General features: G+C 45.6%; 1 protein-coding gene across 6 annotated transcripts in view; it reads right to left on the bottom strand.

Annotated features, from left to right (window-relative positions):
* Window positions 1–26547, bottom strand: part of LOC132888206 (zinc finger protein 501-like) — a 37101-nt gene that overhangs the window by 4359 nt on the left and 6195 nt on the right. For 3 of the 6 annotated variants that reach the window (XM_060924262.1, XM_060924260.1, XM_060924261.1), the window contains exons 5-7: window positions 17042–17110; window positions 3121–3392; window positions 105–172 (exon numbers count right to left, since the gene is read on the bottom strand). In XM_060924262.1, coding sequence (XP_060780245.1) covers window positions 105–172; window positions 3121–3392; window positions 17042–17110 — 409 coding nt within the window. The remainder of the gene's footprint in view (window positions 1–104; window positions 173–3120; window positions 3393–17041; window positions 17111–26547) is intronic. The other 3 variants (XM_060924265.1, XM_060924263.1, XM_060924266.1) reach the window with 2 other exon arrangements.

Raw genomic sequence — 26547 nt, 5'->3', positions numbered from 1 at the left:
GATTTATGAGTGGAAGACTAAGTAAGATTAAAATGTTTTTCCAAGCAAATACTGAGCACTAAAACTGACGACTATCAGATTTTATACAACAGTGTGTAACTCACCTCATCCAGTTAGCATACATCTCTCTTTTGGCATCTATGTATTCATCACACTGCCCATTCCTATAGATCTGGAAAAAAAAAATTATATCTGATATATGCATTTACTTTTTTACAAGTTCATGTCTATTCCAGGGATTGTTAAATCCTCTTTTAATCGTGCATCAAAAATTGACTTGAAAACCACTTTCTTTTTCCATTTTCCAGCAGAAACATCATTCCAATGCTGAATAATTTGCAGCATGCTCATAATTTAACAGGTCAGGTTTCTCACTTGTACTTAATCCATTACGATATAAAATGCAAAAGAATCCTATTTGTCTCTCCATTGTAGTAGCCAGTAGCCACAGCCTATTTCTGCAGTTTACACCAACATTCTGTACCTCCAATTGACTTTGAGCCCTACTCCAGACTGTGAAGCATGGGTGTTATGGCTTTCAGAGGTTTGAAAAGCAAACTTTATTGAAATAGATACATTATTATTATTATTATTATTATCATCATCATCATCATCTCCTCCAGTAGGTCACTAGAAGAGAAGATACAGGCTCGAGGTTAACATTTGCTGCTGGTTTGTCAGACTCAGGGATATGCACTTACAGTGGTGCTTGAAAGTTTGTGAACCTAAATCAATCAAAACATCTAAAATGTAGATAAAGAGAATTCAAACAAATGAGCCTAAAATATTATACTTGGTCATTTATTTATTGAGGAAAATGATCCAAATGTTACATATCAGTGAGTGGCAATAATATGTGAACCCTTGCTTCCAGTATCTGGTGTGACTCCCTTGTGCAGTAATAACTGCAGCTAAATGTTTGTGGTAATGGTTGTTCGGTCCTGCACATCGGCTTGGAGGCATTTTATCCCATTCCCCTGTACAGAATAGCTTCAACTCTGGGATGCTGGTGTGTTTCTTCACATGAACTGCTCACATAACATTTCTACTTGATTAAAGTCAGGACATTGACTTGGCCATTCCAAAACATGAAATTTATTCTTCTTTAACCATTCTTTGGTAGAATGACTTTGTGTGCTTAGGGTTGTTGAATTGCTGCATGACCCACTTTCTCTTGAGATTAAGTTCATGGATAGATGTCCTGACATTTTCCTTTAGCATTTGATGGTATACAATAATTAAGAATTCATTGTTTCATCAGTTATGGCAAGTCATCCTTACCCAGATGCAACACAGGCCCAAACCATAATACTACCACCACCATGTTTCACAGAGATAGGACAAGGTTCTTATGCTGGAAAGCAGGGTTTTCCTTTCTCCAAACATAATGCATTTAATATAATCCAAAATGTTCCATTTTGATCTTATCCATCCACAAACCATTTTTTCAATACCACGTATTGTAAAAGGGCAGGAATGTTCCTGTTGGAGATTAGTAGCTTTCTCCTTTCAACCCTGCCATGTATACCATTGCTGTCCAGCATTCTCCTGATGGTAAACTCATGAACATTAACGTTAGCCAATGTGAATGTGGCCTTTAGCTGCTTAGACGATGCCCTAGGTTCCTTTGTGTCCTTGGTGACAATTACATGCCTTGCTCTTGGAGTGATCTTTGTTCCTGGAGAGAGTAACAGTGATCACGGTAACAGTGGAGTCCATATTCTTAAAAGATTGTTTTTGACATTTTCCAGCATCAACTCTTTTTCTGAGGTCCTCAGAAATCTCCTTTGCTTGTACCATGATACAACTCCACAAATGTGTTGTGAAGATCAGACTTTGATAAGTTCTTGTTTTTTGAATAATAGTGTGGCCACTCACACCTGATTGTCATCCCATTGATTGAAAACATTGACACTGATTTCACCTTCAAATTAACTGCTAATCCTAGAGGTTCACATACTTTTGCCACTGACTGATAAGTACTATTGGATCAATTTTCTTAAAGGGATCCTTCAGCAGATTTACGCTTATGTTAAGTAAAAAGTATTCGTAGATTTCAACAGTCAGAGACCAAACTGTGTTCAATAAAAATTCATTTTTATTAAAATACCAGATGGGCCTCCTGCGGAAGTGACATATGAAATGATGTGGCATAGTGGAAGCTTGGAGCAGCTCAGTAGTTTATCCTCTGCTTACAGCGTGGTTTTGCTAGTTTTATAAGTATTTTTTTAATAAAATTTATAGGTTTTTAAATAAATATGCATCAGTGTGCAGCAAGTAAATAGCAAAACGATGCTAAAAAGAAGGATGAGAAGATATCTTTATATCGTTTACCTGGCCAGAATCATTCAACTATTCGCAAGAAATGGATCCATGCCATCGGAAGACCTCAAAACAATGTGCCTGCAGTGCCCTACTTATGCTCTAAGCATTCTGAATCATCCTGTTTTGATGAAATCAACCAAATTAAAAGCAAAATTAATGGAGGCTTCCAGAATAAAAAGAACGCTAAAAGACAATGCTATGCTAACAATATTTGCCCATCATTCAGCTCAAAAAGTCCACCGATGCAGTGTTGAGCGGAAAGAGAGAACACCGGGAGGTTCGTTTCGACTTTGTTCGATCATGATTCTTTATGGTATTATCGGTGTCTTAGCCGATGAATTGTAATCAGTATTCCAATGCGTTGTAGGCTCTTTAGCATATACCAGAAAAAAATACGAGTAACAAAAGAACACACGGACAATAAAGAACAATCACCGACTGACCAAAAGACAGAGCATTCGACTGAGCTTCAGGTATGATCTACTATACTCCAAATAAGATAATTATTCAGAACATTTTGCATGAAACTCACTCATTTGAAATTTCTTAAGTTTTATTTCATGATATTTTAATTTATGTGCTCAGTATGCGAATTGACTGGAAAGAGGGATATTGCTGTGCAAACAGATGAACCAGTCAGTGTTGAAATCCAGATAGAGATAGTTGTCTTCGAAGACAAGACTATCCAGCGTTCTTTGTTGGGAGATGAAAGCGTCCCATTAGACGATTTTCAAGCATCACTGTGTCAGCTATATTTTGAATATGTATATTTAATTTAATATGAAATAAACTCACCACCCAAGAGTATCCACTGTTCGTGGCTTCCTCTTTGTCTACCAGTTCTCCCTGGTAGGGCCCAAAGTGAGCACCAATTGGAACAGTGTCCCCCTTATTAAACACTCCCAGGCCTGCACCAGAAATATTGGACTGCTCAATCTCCAGACAGAGAGGAAGGGTTTGTCTGGCTCGGTCAGTGACTCCCATGGGAATGGGGGTATCATGGATGAAGAGAGCTGGACCATGTACCTCACATTTGTCGTAGAAAAAGGATCTGCAGTCCTCACAGTCTGGACACAACAAAGGAAGTAAATAATGGCCAAATAAATGCACAAGCAATTTCTGATTAACATGCCAGCCTGGTTTATGCTTTGCCAGAAGTGATTCTATGAAAGTGCCAGAAAATAACTTCATATTAAAAAAAAAGTTTGTAGGCTTAATCTCCAACTTACACATACTAGTATATCAACCAACTGACAAGAAAAGCAAAAATGTTTATTGTATGGGCGAAGTTGAGTTTGGTACTTTGAGTGGTTTTAGTCCAAAAGCTAAAGAATGAAAAATTAAGTTCATGAAGAACTGGAAAATAAAGTGTAATGTAACGAAATGGTCAAAAAATATTTTTAAAGATCATGTCAGATATCCATCATATTTAACCAAACTGCACCATCACTTCTGGCCATTTTACCCTATGTTCACAACAAATGCAGTGAGAACACAGAGAGGAGGCAGTTCTCCTGACCAGAGCGTGTGCGCGTCCGGTCACTCCCAAACTGCTGAAAAGCAGTGTTTGTTAATCTCATCTCATTATCTGTAGCCGCTTTATCCTTCTACAGGGTCGCAGGCAAGCTGGAGCCTATCCCAGCTGACTACGGGCGAAAGGCGGGGTACACCCTGGACAAGTCGCCAGGTCATCACAGGGCTGACACATAGACACAGACAACCATTCACACTCACATTCACACCTACGCTCAATTTAGAGTCACCAGTTAACCTAACCTGCATGTCTTTGGACTGTGGGGGAAACCGGAGCACCCGGAGGAAACCCACGCGGACACGGGGAGAACATGCAAACTCCGCACAGAAAGGCCCTTGCCGGCCCCGGGGCTCGAACCCAGGACCTTCTTGCTGTGAGGCGACAGCGCTAACCACTACACCACCGTGCCGCCCCGTGTTTGTTAATTTAAAAAAAAAAAAAAAAAGGGAAAAATTAAACAAAAAACCTGCCTGCCCTGCGATTCAGTGTTCCACCCACTCACAAACTTTCACGTTGGTGCTGAAACCCAGGAACACTGAAGTAAACTGCCAACCTGGAGTCCTCACCATTTAAGGAGCTTGTCCAGGCCCTCACCCAACAGAACTGGCACCAGGCGCTGTTTGACTTGCGCAACAAGCAGGAGCAGAGCTTCAAAGCATTGCTGCAGACCAAGCAGGAGGATTGCCAAACATTCCGGAACCTGCTTGTTTTGGTGGGCATCCAAGCCACCCCATCTGCGAGCTTCCCCCAAATCACTCTGATGAAGATAGGTCCTCAAGATGACCTAGAGGCCTTCCTGATGCTCTTCAAGCAGGCCACAGAGGTGTGGGAGTGGCTGGTTGAGCAGCAAGCAATTTGCCTAATGTTGCTCCTAACTGGAGAGGCCCAGCGTGCCACCCAGCAACAACAGGCTGTAGTATGTGGACCTAAAGTGAATCACCCTGCAACATGTCGGCTGCACCCGCTGAGTAACACCATCACAGTGCTTCCCCATGCTGAGCCTGGAGGAGGTTGGCTGGCCGTTTGCATTCGGCTCCAAGACGCCCGCCAGCAATGGTTGAGGGCGGAAGGCCAAAATGCTGAGGGGATCATTGACGTAGCTACACTGGAACAATTCATCCTCTGGATATCCTGCCTCTTCTTGCTCCTTCTTTCTCTCATCCCACCCCCTCCTCCCATCCCTTGCCTGTACCACAGAACCAGGGGTCGACCTCCCCCCCAGTCAGCTCATTGTGTCCCCCTCCCTTTCTCCCCTGATGTGTGTGTTCCTCCCCTCTCTCTTGGGAACTCCCTTGAGGATATGTGCATTCATTGCTTTAGATGTGTTAAAAGCAGAGATGAATTTCACAAGTGTATGTGTGATGAATAAAGTTCTTCTTCCTCCCCATCCATGAAACAAGCACAAGATGAGACACTGCATTACATTAAAGGCATTTAGCAGTTGCTCTTATCCACAGTGACTACAACGAGCACACACATACCCAATGCCTGGGGAGCACTTGGGGGTTAAGTGCCTTGCTCAAGGACACTTCAGCCATGGATTTTCCTGGGCGGCACGGTGGTGTAGTGGTTAGTACGGTCACCTCACAGCAAGAAGGTTCCGGGTTCGAACCCAGCGGCCGGCGAGGGCCTTTCTGTGTGGAGTTTGCATGTTCTCCCCGTGTCTGCGTGGGTTTCCTCCGGGTGCTCCGGTTTCCCCCACAATCCAAAGACATGCAGTTAGGTTGACGTGGGCCGGCCTTGGGCTGAGGTGCCCTTGAGCAAGGTACCTGACCCCTGACTGCTCCCCGGGTGCTCTGGGCTGCCCACTGCTCTGGGTGTGTGTGCACGCGTGTGTTCACTGCTTTAGATGGGTTAAATGCAGAGGATGAATTGAAGTGTGCATGTGACGAATAAAAAAGGTTTCTTAAATCGAACTGGTGACCCTTTGGACTTCTTCTGTAACCTTTAGGCCATAGCTGCCCCCAGAGACTCTGCAATGTGCTTTTGACCAAGTGAGAGTAACCAATGGTAAAAGCCTCTAGCTGAACATTGCACTCTACTGCTCGGACTTTTCAGTAGTCAAGGATAGATTATATCAAGTGATGCAGGACACTCAGACTGGTGGAAAAAAAAATGACCCAGTTGTAAGTCCCAAAGAGTCATGGAGAACTCATCTATGCAGCTCATTATAACTGTATAGCAGAATACCTAGGCCAGGATAAAACACTAGCCTGTCTCATGGAAACCCACTTCTGCTGGCCATGGATTCACACGGATGTCTGTAGGTGGTGCACAGCATGCTGCAAATACCAGCAGGTGAATCCAGTGGCCACACCAAAAGGGCCATTGCACCCTCTTCCCTTAATCGAGTCTGCCTTCAAAAGAATTGTGAGGGATCTCGTCAGGCCGTTAGATCGGTCTGCATGAGGGCATCACTTTATTTTAGTCCTGATGGACTATGCAATGTGATACCCAAAAGCAGTACCACTGCATAATATTTCTACAGACAATGCTGCAGAGGCACGATTTAAAATCAAGTCGGGATTCAAAAGAAATCCTGACTGATCAGGGCACTACATTTATGTCATACACCCTTCATAAACTTCATGAGTTAATGGGGGCTAAATCCATCCATATAAAAGTGTTTATCACCCACAATCAGGCGGCATGGTCAAGTGATTTAACCAAGTCCTTAAAAACTTAATCTTCAAGTTTGTGAGCAAAGGCACAAGTAACTGGGATATATGGCTCGAACCCCTGTACAAAAGGCCCCACAAGGCTCCATGGAGTTTTCTCCATTCAAATTGTTGTAGGGCACAAGCCTCGCGGCATCCCAAACATCATGAGGGAAAACTGGGAGGAGAAATCTAATAGTAAAAAAAGATTGAATACATTAACCTGTCCCCAAAACTCCACTCACTCATTCACCTGACTCAGGAGAATTTGCGGCAGGCACAAGAAAATTAGTCCTGGCTGTACAACCGGGATGCATACCTTCGGGAATTCATGCCGGGGGATAAAGTGCTCATGTTATTACCTGCGTCGAGCTCTAAATTCTTCGCCAAGTGACATGGGCCCTTTGAGGTCACATGGCGAGCTGAGGACATCGACTATGAGGTGAAGGAAATGGATAGAGGCGGGGCATGGCAGATATACCACCTCAATCTGCTTAACCCCTTTGGACACAAGGAAAAATGCTATGGAACTTCATGTGTACAATTGTACACATTTGTCCAAAGGGGTTAAACTATGGAATGAGGGGGTCTCTGTGACACTGGCAGTTCCAGAGAGGGAAGAACTGGGGCTGGAGGTAAAAACGAAAGTAACCACTCAATCCACCCTAGTTCCTTGTGGAGACTACCTCTTGCCATACCAACTTCCTGAGGTTGCCAAAGTGCAAGTGGAGTTTTCTGACGTTTCTCACTGATCCCTGGTCACACCCACCTGGTAGAACACCACATCAAGACACCATACTGCTTACCCAAATACGAGACAAACTCAAGGCAATTCTTGAAATGGGAATAACTGAGGAGTCGCACAGCGACTAGGGCAGCCCAGTGGTCTTGGTCCCCAAGACCAATGGGTCGGTCCGGTTCTGCATAGACTATAGAAAAGGTCAACACGGTGTCTAAATTTGACATGCATCCGATGTCTCACATAGATAAGCTGCTCAAGCAGTTAGGTGCAGTTTGTTTTTATTCAACACTGGATCTAACAAAGGGATATTGACCGATCCCCTTGACTCCCCTGTCCTGATGACAAAAAACAAAAACAAAAAAAGGGTCTTTTGCACCCCGTTTGGTTTATACCAGTTTGTCACACTTCTATTCAGGGCCCCAGCGAAGTTCCAACAGCTTGTAGACAAAATCCTTCACCTGCATGCTGCAACCTATCTAGATGACATCATTATATATAGCAACAATTGGCCATGGTACGTAAACCATCTCAGGACTGTTCTAGAGTCATTGAGGTACATGGGGCTCACAGCTAACCCAAAGAAGTGTGTGATTTGGCATGTGGAAGTATGGTATCTGGGCTTCCATTTGGGTCCCGGGCAGGTGCATCCCCAAATTGCACCTTCTCCTTGCTCTCACGGAAGGCGGTCGCATTTCTCTGCCTCTCCCTTCCCTTCTTTCCTGCTTCTGCTGTCTATTGTCTATACTTTTGAGAGACTCTCCCCACACTGCTCTCCAAACTAAAAATCATGGAATTGGTAAACTGGTCTCTTCACACAATTGACACAATCATCTCGACGAAAAGCCTGGGTTCGGGGGAACCAGCCTGTCCTGCCGGAACGTTCGCAGCTGGCTACACGATGGACGTGTGGGAGAGGTGGTGGGTCGTGTGCCTGGCGGTTCTTTCTGTGGAGGACACTGAAGACATCTACCTATTCGGAACCATGATTACAGGACTTTTGCTGATTGCATTAGGCATTGCCCTGGTTTATCGAGGAAATCAGAAAACAGTGACAGCTGTCCAAAGCCCCATAAAGCTGCCTGACATGATTGAAGCGGTGGGCAGAGCTGTCGGCACTCAGACTGTGGCTATTCAGAACTTGAACCGCAACATGGATAACATCATGGAGAAGCTTTTGACTTTGCAAAGGAAAATGGATCGATTCGGAGACCAGAATGGACAAACAGAGTAGTCGTGTAAAGGAATGCGTCTACTCGCCTCAAGACCAAACAATCCCAATCTTATCTGCTTTCGGGTCCCTCAGACAGCACTGGCCTTGGCCAAGGCCGTTGCTGGGAAAACAACTCCCCCCCGGAGATCACTGCTGTTAGACTCTCTCGTATTCCTTCCCCCACTTCCCACGGTCACCGCTTTTACCTCCAGTGTGACAAGTGGGTAAGCGTCGTCTTCGGCTGCAGGACTGGACTGCTTGTTTGCGCTGGGTTACCTATACCTCTGCCCCTCCCTCGATTGCCCCCTCCCTCACCCCCTTTCCCCTTGAGTCATGTGTAAAATGTACTGTGTTATTTTTGTGCTTATGTGCTGAGGTGTTTTTTTTAATGTTCCCACACTGTACTCCCCACAGGAGCATAGCGTGGGGGTTGCTTTTTTCTCCTCCCCTCATGTTACTCTGTATTTTTCATCCCTGTCTTCCTGTCCTGTCTACTCCCCCTGTATATATATGTATGGATGGGTTGACGGCTAATTTCGCTGGTACTTGTAAGTGACAAAGGGTTAATTCTTCTTCATCATCATCATCAAATTGACAAGACTGTATCCATTGTGACCTACCCGAGGACCAAGACCAAAGAGGGGGTCAGACAGTTCCTGGGGCTGACTGGCTACGATCATGGGTTTGTGCCTAACAATTCGGATGTCACCTGCCTGCTGACTGATCTCACTAAAAAGGGAGTGCCATATGCGGTCCAATGGACAGAGCTGTGCCAACAGGCTTTCACCCAAGTAAAAGCTGCACTGTGTGGTGGGCCACTGTTACACTCCCTTGACCTTTCTCTCCCCTTTGTTTTGCAGACTGACGCACTGGAAAGAGAGCCGTTTTATTACAGATAGTGGAGGGGGAAGAGCGCCCAGTGCTGTACATAAGCTGCAAGCTCTTAGTGAGAGAGACTAAGTACAGCACCATTAAAAAGGAGTGTCTGGCTTCAAGTGAGTGGTCCTCACCCTCTGGTATGACCTGCTGAGACACCCTTTCACCCTGTGCTCAGTGTGTGTGTGTGTGTGTGTATTATATACAGTGGTACTTGAAAGTTTGTGAACCCTTTAGAATTTTCTATATTTCTGCATAAATATGACCTAAAACATCATCAGAGTTTCACACAAGTCCTAAAGAGAACCCAGTTAAACAAATGAGACAAAAATATCATACTTGGTCATTTATTTATTGAGGAATATAATCCAATATTACACATCTTTGAGTGGCAAAAGTATGTGAACCTTTGCTTTCAGTATCTGGTCTGACCCTCTTATGCAGCAATAACTACAACTAAAGGTTTCTGGTAACTGTTGATCACTCCTGGACACCGGCTTGGAGGAATTTTAGCCCATTCCTTCATACAGAACAGCTTCAACTCTGGGATGTTGGTGGGTTTCCTCACATGAACTGCTACGGTAGCGTCAGGTCCTTCCACAACATGTCCATTGGATTAAGGTCAGGACTTTGACTTAGCCATTCCATAACATGAACTTTATTCTTCTTTAACCATTCTTTGGTAGAATGACTTGTGTGCTTAGGGTTGTTGTCTTGCTGCATGACCCACCTTCTCTTGAGATTCAGTTCATGGACAGATGTCCTGACATTTTCCTCTAGAATTCGCTGGTATAATTCAGAATTCATTGCTCCATCAACGATGGCAAGCCGTCCTGGCCCAGATGCAGCAAAACAGGCCCAAACCATGATACTACCATCACCATGTTTCACAGATAAGGTTCTTATGCTGGAATGCAGTGTTTTCCTTTCTCCAAACATAATGCTTCTCATTTAAACCAAAATTTCTATTTTGTTCTCATCCATCCTCAAAATACTTTTCCAATAGCCTTCTGCATGGTTTTCCCCAAAGTGTTTTAGTGTATCAGGCCCGATACGCTTGCTCTGCCTGCCGATACGCTTAGTTGCTTTAGTTAAAATCCGATACGCTTAGATTTCTACCGATACGTTAAATTTCCTACCCAAAATTAACTAGATACATAGAAAAAATAACAGATCCATTTACATATATATTGATATTTGTGTTAAACAAGTGGTCTTTTTTTCCCCCCAATGTGTGTGTTGATTCTATCAAAGTAATATGTCCGCGTGATATGATGTAAACAAACTGTATTCTGTTGGCTATGTCAAGATCACGTGTTCAAACTGTCCAATAAAAATATCGAAAGAAAATGTCAGACATCCCGGAATTTTCTGATTCATAATAAGCGATCTCATCGGCTGCCGATGTTGTTCCCCCCCAGATGGACAAAGCCGACTGATTTATTTGATTAGTCTATTCTGTTTCTGTTTAGATTGTGAACGAGGCTTCTCCTGCCGAAAGAGAATAAAGACTCCAGTGAGAAATAATCTAGGAGAAGACTCGCTGGATAATTTGATCCACATCAGCATGGATGCCAGCGAGATGGACTATGAGAGGGTTGCCCAACATTGGGCCAAGCAAAAGCCAAGGAGAATTAATCTGCTTTCAAGGAGTAGAAAACTTCATTAGTTTGGGTTTGCAGAAAGATTATGTACTTATAAACACTCTCACGAAGAGAAGTTGTCCAAATGTGTCAAATATAGCATAATTTCAAATAATAATCATAAGCATTTTTGGCAGTGTGAGGTCACTGGGATCCATTTAACAAAAGAAGGCTCCGGATTATTCTTTTGTTAAATGGATCCCAGTGACATCACACTGCCAAAAATGCTTATCATTATTATTCGAAATTATGCTACATTTGACACTTAACAAATTCTCTTCATGAATGTGTTTATAAGTACATAATCTTTCTGCAAACTTAAATGAATTTAGTTTTCTTTTCCTTTAAATGTGTTTTAATCTTAATCTAGTCCATTTAATAAAGTGCCAAAATTTAAACTTCATAATATGCAGTTGCCTTACCTTTCTTTTCAGCCTTAGTTATACATATATTATAGTAATTGCATCAGAATCATTCTAAATCATTACAGTTATAGTAATACAGCAACTTATTTTAAGGTGGCAGGTCTTAGGTTCAGATCCCTTTGTGATCAACAGGAGGTCATGATGATCGATTCTCTTCATTGGATTGCATAAGATGGAGCAAACCACTGTTCATATTTTCATGCACATTTTTGTTACAACACTACTTGATCATAGATAATTAAGGGATCCCCGCAGATTTTCAATTTATCATATACCTCAGTAATCTATAACAAAACAGTTTAACTTGTATGTTGACTTTAAGGTGAAATTTCAAATGTGTATACATTATTATTATTTAGGTCAGAAATCATTGAAACACTGGTAAAATCTATCCTATAATCATGTATCTAAAACCTCTCAGAGACCCTGAAAATGCACCTGAGAGCATCTATTTTCGAAAAATTTTCCAGGGGGCATGCCCCCGGACCCCCTAGTTTCGCTTTGCGCCGTTGGCGCTCAATTGTCTGTGTATTATCATGCCAGAATTTAGGGCTTTAATTTTTTTCTGGGGAAAACACTGCTTCTGGCTTGTCCACATGATCTTTAGCAAACTGCAGATGAGCAGCAATGATCTTTTTGGAGAGCAGTGGCTCTCTCCTTCCAACCCTGCCATGCACACCATTGTTGTTCAGTGTTCTCCTAATGGTGGACTCATGAATTAGCCAATGTGAAAGAGACCTTCAGTTGCTTAGAAGTTACCCTGAGGTCCTTTGTGACCTTGTTGACTATTACACGCCTTGCTCTTGGAGTGATCTTTGTTGGTCGACCACTCCTGGGGAGGGTAACAATGGTCTTTAAGTTCCTCCATTTGTATACAATCTGTCAGACTGTGGATTGGTGGAGTCCAAACTCTTTAGAGATGGTTTTGGAACCTTTTCCAGCCTGATGAGCATCAACAATGCTTTTTCTGAGGTCCTCAGAAATCTCCTTTGTTCGTGCCATGATACACTTCCACAAACACGTGTTGTGAAGCTCAGACTTTGATAGATCTCTGTTCTTTAAATAAAACAGGGTGCCCACTCACACCTGATTGTCATCCCATTGAAAACACCTGACTCTAATTTCAACTTCAAATTAACTGCTAATCCTAGAGGTTCACATACTTTTGCCACTCACAGATATGTAATATTGGATCATTTTCCTCAATATATAAAATGACCAAGTATAACATTTTTGTCTCATTTGTTTAACTGGGTTCTCTTTATCTGCTTTTAGGACTTCTGTGAAAATCTGATGTTTTGGGTCATATTTATGCAGAAATATAGAAAATTCTAAAGGGTTCACAAACTTTCAAGCACTATTCTGTGCGCGCACTGGGGTAGGACATGTTGGTGTGCAGGGCTTTCCACAAGCGCCGGCTGCCGGCCATACAGCCGACTACACAATTAAGTCCAGCCAGCTACTTTAATGACTTATTTTTGTAGCCCACAGGCTCTAAATATTAATTTTCGATTTTAATAAAATTAAATGTTTATCTAGCAGACTGACAATAATGTCAAACTGAACCGCACTCATTTAAATTGTGATTCGTGCTGTTTGTACCGATAATAACCACAAACTCCCCGCCGACTTCATTGATCAAGAGAGAGTAACTCATCCGCGGCCCTGACATGGTGTGCGCGCGCACTCAGCGGAGGCAGCAGTGTGTCGGGGCCGTCGGAGGCGACATCGGAGGGAACAGAAGCAGAGATAACGTTTATTTTGTCTCCGGTAAACCAGTCTTCCCTCATTCAATTACGTGCTGGCATCAAAAGACACCGTTGGTTGTAAATGAAACCAAACTGAGTCGTTGGAATGCATTTTCATACACAAATGGAGAAATGTTCGCCGAGTGTTTGTGTAGCCACCACTGCAGACCGTTGTCGTTGTTAATTCATAGCATGAATTAACATGAGCTGGGCATGGACTCTGATCCTGAATGGGAAGATAGTGATAGTGAAGATGATTAAGACGGAAATGGGGATAAAACTATTTAAATGTATTCTGAAGTGCTGGTAGCATTCTGGACTTTTGTTGAATGATCTTTAACTTGCACTTATGGACACCCCTATGCTCGAACATGGTGTTCGTTATGGACAAACCGTGACTAGCACAGAAGTCCAATAACAAAACACCACTCGGTTTCAGATCGGGGAGGCCGTTCCTCCCAACCACGCCCCTCCAGGTGTCACTGTCGTCGCCCACGTGAGCATTGAAGTCCCCCAGTAGCACAATGGAGTCCCCAGTCTGAGCACCCCTCAGTACCTCTCCCAGGGACTCCAAGAAGGCCAGATACTCTATACTGCTATTTGGCCCGTAGGCACAAACAACAGCAAGAGCCCTCTCCCCAATCCGAAGGCGCAGAGAGGCGACCCTCTCGTTCACTGGGGTAAACTCCAACACATGGCGGCTGAGCTGGGGAGCTATAAGCAAGCCCACACCAGCCCGCTGCCGCTCACCACGGGCGACTCCAGAGAAGTGGAAAGTCCAGCCCCTCTCGAGGAGCTGGGTTCCAGAGCCCAAGCTGTGCGTGGAGGTGAGCCCGACTATCTCTAGCCGGTACCTCTCAACCTCCCGTACAAGCTCAGGCTCTTTCCCCCCCAGCGAAGTGACATTCCATGTCCCAACAGCCAGCCACTGTGTCCGGGGATCAGGTCGTCGAGGCCCCTGCCTTCGACTGCCACCCAATCCACACTGCACCAAACCCCTACTGCTACCTCTGTGGGTGGTGAACCCACAGGAGGTCGGGCCCACGTCACCTCTTCGGGCTGAGCCCGGCCGGGCCCCATGGGCAAAGGCCCAGCCACCAAGCGCTCGCATACGAGCCCCAACCCACCAGGACACCTTAGGTCGGAGGTTGATGATCGACTTTGTAGTCGTTTCATCTGATCTCCGGCCCTATGTCTTGGACACTCGGGTGAAGAGAGGGGCTGAGCTGTCAACTGATCACCACCTGGTGGTGAGTTGGATCCGCTGGCGGAGGAGGAAGCTGGACAGACCTGGCAGGCCCAAACGTATGGTGAGGGTCTGCTGGGAACGTCTGGCCGAGCACTCTGTTGGGGAGGTCTTTAACTCCCACCTCCGGGAGAGCTTTTCCCAGCTTCCGAGGGAGGCGGGGGACATTGAGTCTGAGTGGACCATGTTCTCTACCTCCATTGTGGACGCAGCTGTTCGGAGCTGTGGCCGCAAGGTCTCCGGTGCCTGTCGTGGCGGCAATCCCCAAACCCGGTGGTGGACACCGGAAGTAAGGGATGCCGTCAAGCTGAAGGAGTCCTATCGGGCCATGTTGACCTCCGGGACTCCTGAGGCAGCCGACGGGTATCGGCAGGCCAGGCGTGCTGCAGCTCGGGCAGTTGCGGAGGCAAAAACTCGGAACTGGGAGGAGTTCGGGGAGGCCATGGAGAAGGACTATCGGTCGGCCTCGAAGAAATTCTGGCAAACCGTCCGGCGCCTCAGGAGGGGGAAGCAGTACTCTGCCAACACTGTTTACAGTGCGGGTGGGGAGCTGTTGACCTCGACTGGGGACATTGTCGGGTGGTGGAAGGAATACTTTGAGGATCTCCTCAATCCCACCGTCATGTCTTCCACTGAGGAGACTGAGGCTGATGACCCAGAGATGGACTCGTCCATTACCCAAGCCGAAGTCACTGAGGTGGTTTGCAAGCTCCTCGGTGGCAAGGCACCGGGGGTGGATGAGATCCGCCCTGAGTATCTCAAGTCTCTGGATGTTGTGGGGCTGTCTTGGTTGGCACGCCTCTGCAACATCGCATGGCGGTCGGGGACAGTGCCTCTGGAGTGGCAGACTGGGGTGGTGGTCCCTCTTTTTAAGAAAGGGGACCGGAGAGTGTGCCCCAATTATAGGGGAATCACACTTCTCAGCCTCCCAGGGAAAGTTTACTCCAGGGTACTGGAGAGGAGAATTCGACCAATAGTCGAACCTCGGATCCAGGAGGAACAATGCGGTTTTCGTCCTGGTCGCGGAACACTGGACCAGCTCTATACCCTTCATAGGGTGCTCGAGGGTTCATGGGAGTTTGCCCAACCAGTCCACATGTGCTTTGTGGATCTGGAGAAGGCATTCGACCGTGTCCCCCGTGGTATTCTGTGGGGGGTGCTTCGGGAGTATGGGGTTCGGGGCTCTTTGCTAAGGGCTGTCCGGTCCCTGTACGAACGGAGCAGGAGTCTGGTTCGCATTGCCGGCAGTAAGTCAGACCTGTTCCCAGTGCATGTTGGACTCCGGCAGGGCTGCCCTTTGTCACCGGTTCTGTTCATAATTTTTATGGACAGAATTTCTAGGCGCAGCCAGGGGCCGGAAGGAATCCTGTTTGGGAACCACAGGATTTCATCTCTGCTTTTTGCGGATGATGTTGTCCTGTTGGCTTCTTCAAACCAGGACCTTCAGCATGCACTGGGGCGGTTTGCAGTCGAGTGTGAAGCGGCTGGGATGAGAATCAGCACCTCCAAGTCCGAGGCCATGGTTCTCGACCGGAAAAGGGTGGCTTGCCCTCTCCAGGTTGGTGGAGAAGTCCTGCCTCAAGTGGAGGAGTTTAAGTATCTCGGGATCTTGTTCACGAGTGAGGAAAGGATCGAGCGTGAGATCGACAGGCGGATCGGTGCAGCCTCCGAAGTGATGCAGTCACTTTACCGGTCCGTCGTGGTGAAGAAGGAGCTGAGCCAAAAGGCGAAGCTCTCAATTTACCGGTCGATCTACGTTCCGACTCTCACCTATGGTCATGAGCTTTAGGTAATGACAGAAAGAACAAGATCGCGGATACAAGCGGCCGAAATGAGTTTCCTTCGCAGGGTGGCTGGGCGCTCCCTTAGAGATAGGGTGAGAAGCACAGTCACTCGGGAGGAGCTCGGAGTAGAGCTGCTGCTCCTCCACATCGAGAGGAACCAGCTGAGGTGGCTCAGGCATCTTTTTCGGATGCCTCCTGGACGCCTCCCTGGGGAGGTGCTCCAGGCATGTCCCCCTGGGAGGAGGCCCCGGGGAAGACCCAGGACACACTGGAGGGACTATGTCTCTCGGCTGGCCTGGGAACGCCTCGGTGTTCTTCCCGAGGAGCTGGCCGAGGTGAATGGGGAAAGGGAAGTTTGGGCTTCCATGCTTAGACTGTTGCCTCCGCGACCCGGTCCAGGATAAGCGGAAGAAGACGAGATATTTAACTTTTATTTCAGAGTATTTTTATTTGTACATTTTAGGTTATGTTTTTGTCACTCTGTTATTCAACAGGTTATAATGACCTGCAACCTCAGTTTGTCAGTTGAACGCAAGAAAAAGAAGATTTGCTGCCATTTTACTTTGTATTTGAGTAAAGTGAATAAATAAGTGGTCTGTGGAAAATCCATTTAATCCTGGGAACTGCGTGCACAGGAGTTTGTGATTACTACAACCCCCCCCGGTTGGCTACTTATTTGTCATGGCTGGCTAGTATGAGCCTTAGTGGAAAGCCCTGGGTACGTCAGCCTATCACAGGGAAATGGACGCACCTGCCCACTAGTCTGAAGTGACATCTATGGCAAGTGTCAGGAACCCCAAAGCCACCCACGTTAGGGTTACAATGATTTTTGCGCGGGGACATAAAAATACCTGGATTGGTGCCCAGGCGCACGGTAAGCCCACCGGGAGTGCTGGCCCCCTCCACCTTAAGGTAGCCATCTAGGAGAAGAAAAAAATTGATGTAACACCCGCTTTTGGTGCTAATTTAGACATCTTGCATCTGCTTATCTCTACGTCTCTTAGTTCTGTGTGAGTCACTGCAGTGTTGTGCAAGCTGTATGTGACTATAATCCTAGCACGGGCATTGCTGACATGAAACATCTATGGTTGCCTTGGTTTTTGAAGTCCAGTGGTGATGGCGACGCGGCGACGTGTATAGGTCGGACAGGCTGGAAGTACGTAGCTGCTGACCTACACACTGGCAGCCTTTGGTAGATATAAAGTCGTTTGCTTATCTAGAGAGGGAGAGGTGACACTCAGTTGCTCCAAAGGTGTCTGAGCAGCCCTTTTTAGGGATAGCACTGCTCACCAGATATCTGGAAGGGTCTAGAAAAGGTGATCCAAACATTGCCTGTCTCATCATCAAGTCTGGCCAGTTTAGCGTGGCTGGCGGACGTCCTTCTAAGCGCTCGATGTCGTATAGGTCGCAAGAAAACCAAAACAAAAAACTTCTTTTGCTGGAATGTAAGAACACTCATTGATAGTCAGACTGGCTCATCCCCTCCTCAGCATACAGCATTGGCTGCTAGAGAACTCGATCACTATGGTGTTGATATCGCTGCACCTTGAGACCCGTCTTCCTGACGATGGCCGACTTGAGGAACACGGTGGGGGTTATACGTTCTTCTGGAAGGGTCGTAAAGCTGAGGAACCTAGAGAGGTTGGTGTAGGTTTTGCAATCTGCTCGAATTTGGTATCTCGCTTGGAAGAGTTACCTTGTGGTGTAAGTGATAGACTTATGACTCTCCGGTTACATCTTACTGGAGGCCACTACATCACAATCATCAGTGCTTATGTTCCTGCACTCGTGTTGGAAGAAGTTGTTGAGAAGAACTCCTTCTATGAGGCGCTTTGAGACCTTCTTAATTCTGTTCCGGGGACTGATAAAATCATCTTGTTAGGGGATTTCAATGTTAGGGTTGGTTGTGACTGGGAGACGTGGAGTTGCCTTCGCAGATATGGGACCAGGAAAACGAATCGCAATGGACAGCTTCTTCTAAAAGTATGCACAGAGTTTCAGCTTCACATTGCGAGTACACAATTCCAACATGAAGGTGACCATGTGACAACTTGGATGCATCCAAGATCTCGACAATGGCATCTGCTCGACTACATCATAGTTCGCCAGCATGATATACAGGATGTCTGCAATGCAAGTTCTTTATGAGGTGCAGACTGCTGGACGGACCATGCACCTGCAAGATCCAAGATGCATTTTGTCATAAAACCTCCTGCTAGGAACCGAACTACTGTGAAACTCCCAAAGCGTCTGGATGCTGCTAAACTGCATGATGTAAGCACTCAAGAAGCTCTTAGAAAATTGAATATCAGCTACAGTTCACACTGCCTCATGGGAGGAAGTTCGTGATCAAATCTACGCTGTAGCAAAAGACACTGTCGGCCTAGTCTCAGTTAAGAGTCGAGACTGGTTCGATGAAAATGATCAGGTAATAAGAGAAATCCTGGCTGATAAGAACAAGATCCAGGAACGTATGCTGCAGAAAGATCTACCAGCGGCATCACAACAGCATCTGAATCAGCAATTAAAAGATGCAAAAGCTAATGCTCAGCGAAGACTGCAAGAAATGGAAGACGACTGGTGGTCTAGCATAGCTGCAGATATGCAGGCTGCTGCAGATATGCAGGCTGCTGCAGATATGCAGGCTGCTGCAGACATGCAGGCTGCTGCAGACATGCAGGCTGCTGCAGACAGTAAAAGCAGTAAAGAGCTGTACAATCTGATGAAGCAAGCTTTTGGCCCTAAAACAGCTACAGTCATGCCTTTAAGATCTAAAGTTGAGAGAAAACTACTCACCAGTATGATTGAAATTTCCAAACGGTGGAAAGAGCACTTCTCAGACTTGCTGAACAGGGATAGCCATGTAGCTCCCACTACACTTGACAACCTATAGCAAAGACTTATCATAGAACCAATGAATGATCCTCCTACCTTGGACGAAGTGAAAACATCTATCAGTAAGTTGAATATGGGGAAGGCTGCAGGGAAGGATGGTATCTTTGCTGAAATCTTCCATTTTGGCAGTGATCACATAGCTGAAATCATGCATGCAAATCATTGTAAACACATGGAATGCAGGAAGTGTCCTTAAAGACTGGAAAGATGCTATTCTTATACCTGTATATAAACGCAAAGGGATAAAGGAATTATGTGAACATTATCCGGATATAGCTCTGCTATCAGCAGCAGGAAAGATCCTGGTGGGAATTCTGTTGTCACAACTTAACACCCACATTGTGGAAATGATTCTGTCCGAGTCTCACTGTGGATTCCGCCCCCAAGAGAGGGACAATGGACATGATCTTCACAGCATGACAAATCCAGGAGAAGCCATATGAGCAACAGTAAGGCCTTTTTCAAGTTTTTGTAGATCTAACAAAGGCCTTTGATACTGTAAAAAGAGATACATTATGGGAAATTCTGAGACACCCAGGCTACCCTAACCACTTTGTGGACATTTGTCAGTCATTTCATGATGAAATGGAAGTGTCCGTCAATGTCGGTGGTTTACTTTCTGAACCTTTCAAAGCAAGCACTGGTGTAAAACAAGGTGATCTTGTAGCTCCCGCCCTATTCTCCATCTTCTTCTCTGTTGTTTTTCTCTGTGCTTTTGAAGATTATCCCCATGGCATATACATTCGATATCAAATATCTGGCAAACTCAACATCCGCCGCTAAGACGAAAACTTTCCAAGCTCTAATTCGTGATCATCTATATGCTGACGACTGTGACCTTGTCTCTAATAGTGAACGGGAGATGCAGATTCTTATGGACAGTCTCTCGTGTTCCTGTAAGGCCTTTGGCCTTACCATCAGCCTTGACAAGACAGATGTCATGTTTCAACCAGCCTCCGGCGTGCCTTATACCAAACCATCAATATATGTTGATGGTCAAACTGCAGGTCGTGGACAAATTCACGTATCTTGGAAGTACTATCAACAGACAGTGCTCTCTCGATGATGAAATATCTAGCCGTGTAAAGAAAGCAACAGATGCATTTGCTGCTTTGAGGGACCGAGTGTGGTCCCAGCGTGGGTTAAGAAAGAGCACAAAGATCTCTGTTTACAACGCATGTGTTCTAACTTGTCTGCTCTATTCTTGTGAAATGTGGGTGACATACCAAAGACATCTAGATGTTCTTGAAAAATTCCATCAACGTTACTTAAGATCGATTCTTGGAATTCACTGGACATCATACATGCCTGACACAGCTGTGCTTGAAAAGGCTAATTCATTTAGCATAGAAGCATATATTCATGTTGGTTTTTCATTGTTGACTTCAGGAAAAACCAACCCAGCTACGCTCCACTTCTCATCAACAACATGGCCGTGGAGGTGATCAATAGCACCAAGATCCTAGGGGTGTACATCACAGACAACTTCACCTGGTCTGTGAACACTGCGTCACTGGTCAAGAAGGCACAGCAACCTCTGCACTTCCTGCATAGGATGAGAAGAGCCCACCTGCCCCCGCCCATCCTCACTACATTCTACAGAAGCACCATAAAGAGCATTCTAACCAGCTGCATTTCTGTGTGGTGTGGAGGCTGCAGTGCCTCTGACTGGAAGAATGAGAGTGATGAGGACAGCAGAGAAAATCATTGGGACTTCGCTTCCCTCCATTCAGGACATTGCACCAAGGTGTGGCATGTCTTGAGCCAGAAACATCATCAGTGACCCCTCACACCTTCACTATGGACTGTTCTCCCCTCTGGCCTCTGGAAAGAGGTTCTGCAGCATTAGGTGCAGGACCACCAGGTTCTGTAACAGCTTTTTTCCCCCAGGTCACCAGACTGCTGAACTCCAAACCCAAACTCTAAACTTCTGTTTATAACTTGAACATTCCTAATTCCACAGGTCACTTTATACTATTGCACTTTATAATACTTTTGCTGCTGCATAATTTAATTAAATTTAATGGGGATCAAGGTAGAAGCGTTTACGTCGCAATCCCCGTCAAGTAATATTACCAATGTTACTTGCGAATTCTACCAAACACTTTGAAGCCGAGCCAAAAGACAAATGATGTCCAGAAGCCCAATAAATGGCAGTAGCCCATCAGCCCATAACAAGAAGAGAGGCCAACGCCCGCCCCCAAGGCCAGCTTTGACCATCATATCTCTAAATGTTGAAGGACTGTCTGCAACTAAAGAACTTGTTGCCAAACTCTGCAGAGAGCATCAGTGTGATATTCTCTGCCTTCAAGAAACCCACTGTGGACCCAAACATCCCCGCTCTCGAGTGGAGGGCATGACCACCCTCATAGAAAGACCACATGAGAAACATGGAAGCATCATGCTAGCAAAAAATGGGACGATCATCGAATCAACATCAAAGATCGATGAAAACAACATTGGAGATCTTAACCGCTGAGCTCAGAGGAATTACCGTCACCTCCGTATACAAACCACCTCCTACACCTTTCCTGATGCCAGAAATACCATCATCTGGGAAACCAAGGATAGTGATTGGAGACTTCAACAGCCACAGCTCACAATGGGGATATGCCAGTAACAACGCAGATGGAGATGCAGTAGAAGTATGGGCCGAAACCAACCAGCTCAACCTGATCCATGATGCCAAACAACTAAAGTCCTTCAATAGCGGGCAATGGAAAGCAGGCTACAACCCTGATATCGTGTTTGTCAGCCATAGCATCTCTGGACTGAGCAAAAAGCTGGTACTGGAGCCACTGCCAAAAACCCAACATCGCCCCTTTGGCCTTACAGTCAATGCTGCAGTTACCCCAGCCACAGTTCCTTTCTGGAGAAGATTCAACTTTGGGAAAGCAAATTGGCCTGGCTTTCAAGAAGATCTTGAACGGAAGGTTGCCCACCTCCCAGCGGACCCCAAAAACTATGAAATCTTCACTAAGTTAGTGCACCAGGCAGCCCGGAAGAACATCCCAAGAGGCTGCCGCACTCAATACATCCCCGGCCTTGATGCTCCAAGCAGCGAACTATATGAGCGATACCAACAGCTTTACGAATTTGACCCCTTTGCTGAAAGCACCATCGAAGTAGGTGAGAGACTCATGACCTCCCTATCAGAAAGCTGCCAGCAGAAATGGCAAACTCTACTGGAGACAACTGATATGGCAAAAAACAGCAAAAAGGCATGGAACCTCATCCGAAAAATCAGCAATGATCCATCAACCCCAACACAGCAACAGTATACCACCACGGCCAACCAAGTTCAGCATCAGTTGCTGCTCAATGGGAAATCCACCACCAAACAGCCAAGACCAAAGGTAGACCGACCTCAGCACTCCCAAACCACCGGACTGACTGAGCCGTTTTCCCCTGAAGAGCTCAATATCAGCATCGAAGCCCTTAAAACCGGCAAAGCCATCGGCCTGGACAATATTTTCACAGAGGAGATCAAGTACTTTGGACCTCTGACACAGAAGTGGGTCCTTGAGCTGATGAACAACTGTATGCTGACAAGAAACATCCCAAAGAGCTGGAGGAAAACCAGAATCATCACTCTTCTAAAACCAGGTAAAGATCCAGCTAGAGCTGTGCAATATATCGTATTTTTATCGCGATATCGATATTGGTGTCAAACGATATCAAAATTCATAATATCGATATGAAACGATTTTTTGTCATTTGTCGAAAGGGACGTGCACAATATTTCTACAATGGCAATAAAACAACAATAACATTGACGTGACAGTAAGGTAAAACGAACCCTTCTGTCCCCTAAGGCACACCGTAGCCTTGCATACGTCATCCATTCTACTCCCGCGATATCTCCGCAACAGTAAAAAATCAATTCTTCTGTTTTCATACGTGTCGGGTGATTTGATATATTGATTTCTTAATATGTTGTTTGATTTGCTTGCTAATAGTTATAATAATACAATTAACATATTTACGTCATATTTTTGGATGTGGGACTGGGTAATGTAAAAATGGCATCTACGGAAGAAAACAAGCACAACAATATTAGCACATATCCAGCTTGCTAGCTGTGTTAGATGTGTTAAACCGTGTGGATTTAAGTGGAATAATTGCGAGTCGTCCTGTGGTCAAGGCAGCGTTTTAAGGTAAGGCAATTTGGTTATTAATGTTGCCCGCCGCGGCATGTTTACTTGGGTTCATTTGATTTTGACTTGTGCATCTGCAGCTAGCATCATGCTTTGAAGTAGGTTCTGCTAAGGACGGGTTTATTGCGCGATGTAGACGGACTCAGATGTAATTACATTGTTTTTAAAATTCCGTGCGCTTAAAACGGTGTCCCCCTGCTAATCATGTAGCCCTAATCATGTGTTGCTTTTACTTTTCGAGTGAAATATCTCTGCAAATGGTATTTCAATGCTGACATGCCAAAAAGATAGCGGAGTCCACATTTGGAAGATGAAGGAAGAGAAGCCTGATGCTTGAAAATAGATCGCTTAATCCACAACGCATATCTGTATTTGAGACATAACCTGCAACTAGTGGGGATGTTTTGGAATGACTGTGCGTGGGGTGTTTTTGGCCACAGAACACTAACCCACAGTAGTAGGAGGACTACTGGGTTCGTGGATTTTGTCTGTTGACTGAGCGACGCATGGTGTTTGCCTTGTGCCATTTCACGGAGCATCTAGCCGCAGTGCCACCTACACTTTCAGGGAATGTTTACATGCCGCTGAGCTATTTTCATGTATGTTAATTCTTAAGGACTTGTCTCTATATTGTGCGTGTTCACACACGGACTGGCCATCGGGAGTAGCGGGAGTTTGTGGGCCGGCGGAGAAAAAAACAAAACAGTTGCGCGCTGGCCTTTAATATGATAAGCAATGTTAACAGTTTCTTAAAGAAACTGTTAACATTGCTTATCATATTAAAGGCCAGCGCGCAACTTTTTTTTTTTTTTTTTTCTCCGCCGGCCCACAAACTCCCGCTACTCCCAATGGCCAGTCCGTGTGTGTGCGTGTTTTAATGTTGGTGTCTTAACAACACACAAGCTTACGTTGTAGTGTGTGTGTGAGAGAGAGATTTTATCCTTGGCTGGCTACGAGCCAGTGTGGACGTTACGCACTAATCACTGGTAATACCAGCGCTGGCTCCATCCTCTGTGATCGGAAATGTTGAGTGAGGAGAACGTGAGCCTTGTGCAGGCTATAGGACCTATGCAAAGTACGCGCTTGCACAGTAAATAGTTTAAGTAAAAGGCGTTTCAGGGTACAACGGGAAGGGTTGACAGGTAGCCTATGAGGCCTGTACTATAAAAATGTGGCCCGGTGCCTCAGGTGTTGATGATCAGGGCTTTAAAAAAAGGTGTATAAATATCGTTTTAAAAATCGCGATATCGATATTTACTGAAAAAATCGCGATATTGATTTTTTCCAATATCGAGCAGCCCTAGATCCAGCATATGCAAAGAGTTTCTGCCCAATCTCCCTGCTATGTCACCCATACAAGCTGTTTAAGCGCCTGATCCTCAACAGGCTTGCCCCAGTCATTGAACCAGCCATCATTCCTCAACAAGCTGGATTCCGACCTTGCAAATCCACAACAAGTCAACTTCTGAATCTCACACAGCACATTGAAGACGGGTTCCAGAAAGGACTGGTGACAGGAGCCATCTTTGTTGATCTGTCTGCCGTGTACGACACCGTGAACCACCGCCTCCTCCTGAAAAAGATCTTGGAGATGACAAAAGACCTGGCGCTCACAGACCTCATCAGAGCCCTTCTGAAAGATAGGTGCTTCTATGTTGTCCTTAACAACAAGCAAAGTTGCTAGCGATGACAACGGAACGGCTTGCCTCAAGGTAGCGTGCTGGCTCCACTACTATATAACATCTACACCAATGACCAGCCAATGGACCAGAATACGGAGCGGTTCATCTACGCTGACGACCTCTGTGTAACATCCCAAGAGAGTACATTTGAAGCTGTAGAAACAAATCTCACCTCAGCCCAAGATGAGCTACACCTCTACTATGGAGTGCAACCACCTACACGCAAACCCTGCGAAGACCCAAGTCTGTTCGTTCCATCTCAGGAGCCGGGAAGCAAACCGACCCCTTAACATCACATGGTCTGGAACACCTCTTGAGCACTATACCAACCCTGTCTACCTTGGTGTAACACTGGATCGCACTCTCTCCTATAAGGAACACGTCAAAACCACCACACTGAAAGTTAACTCCCGAAATAACATCCTTCGGAAGCTGACCAACTCCAAATGGGGAGCCACAGCACACACACCAAGATCTACTGCTCTGGCTCTGTGCTACTCCTCTGAGGAGTATGCATGTCCTGTTTGGGAGAAATCATCCCATGCCAAGAAACTAGACCCAGTGTTGAATAACACCTGCTGCTTAATTACTAGCTGCTTGAAGCCCACCAACATAAACAACCTGTACCTCCTCGCTGGCATTGCCCCTGCTGATGTGAGACGGGAAGTCGCCAGCCAAGTAGAGATGACCAAGACCATCAGTGATGAACACCACCTCCTCTACGGACATGTACCCCCGGCCCAACGGCTGAAGTCCAGGAGAAGTTTTCTCAGCCATGTCCAGCCCCTAGTAGCATCACGGAAAGAAACCAGACTCCAACTATGGACAAAAAGGCTTGAGGACGATCCCCCTCTCATTTACATGGGTATCCCCCCTTCTGAAGCCCTCCCTCTGGTCTCAGAAGCACCATGGGTCCAGTGGAAGATGCTCAACCGCCTGAGAACAGGGTGATCAAAAGCTGCCATGGCCAGATGGGGCTATGAAACTGGCCAAACCATCTGTGAATGTGGAGAAGAGGACCATACAATGCAGCACTGCCTTGTCTGCCCTCTACTACCCAATCAGTGCAGCTCAAAGGATCTCGCAGTGTTCAATAAAAATGCAACGGACTGTGTAAAGAAATGGGAAACTGTCATATAACCAACCAGCTTCAAAGACACGAAAAGAAGAATTTAATTTAATACACTTCATATTTATTTCTGTGCTGAGCCAAACTGCAACGAAATTTCATTCGGTGTACACTTGTTGCATACTGAATGACAATAAAGGTTGTTTAAGTCATGTTCATCGTCACAGGCTTTGTTGGACGGGCCATGTCATACGCATGGAACAAAACAGAATTCCGAAGCAGACGCTCTATGGCGAGTTGTTGCAAGGCACTTGGCCACAACACAAGCCTAGAAAGTGCTACAAAGATTGCATCAAAGAATACCTATTAGCATGCAAAATTGATGATAATAACTGGGAAACAATCGCTTGTGACCGTGGAAAATGGAGACAAACGATCAGCAATGATTGCAAGCCTTTCCATGAGAATGCAGTGAGGTGGGCACAAGTCAAACAAGCTGCAAGAAAAGGAGAATTCATCAATCCATCAGTCAGCCAATTCATATGTGACCAGTG

The sequence above is a fragment of the Neoarius graeffei genome, chromosome 6 (assembly GCF_027579695.1).
Source record: "Neoarius graeffei isolate fNeoGra1 chromosome 6, fNeoGra1.pri, whole genome shotgun sequence".
Lineage (NCBI taxonomy): Eukaryota > Metazoa > Chordata > Actinopteri > Siluriformes > Ariidae > Neoarius > Neoarius graeffei.
The sequence above is the reverse complement of the archived record's forward strand: the minus strand, read 5'-3'. Positions and strand labels throughout refer to the sequence as shown.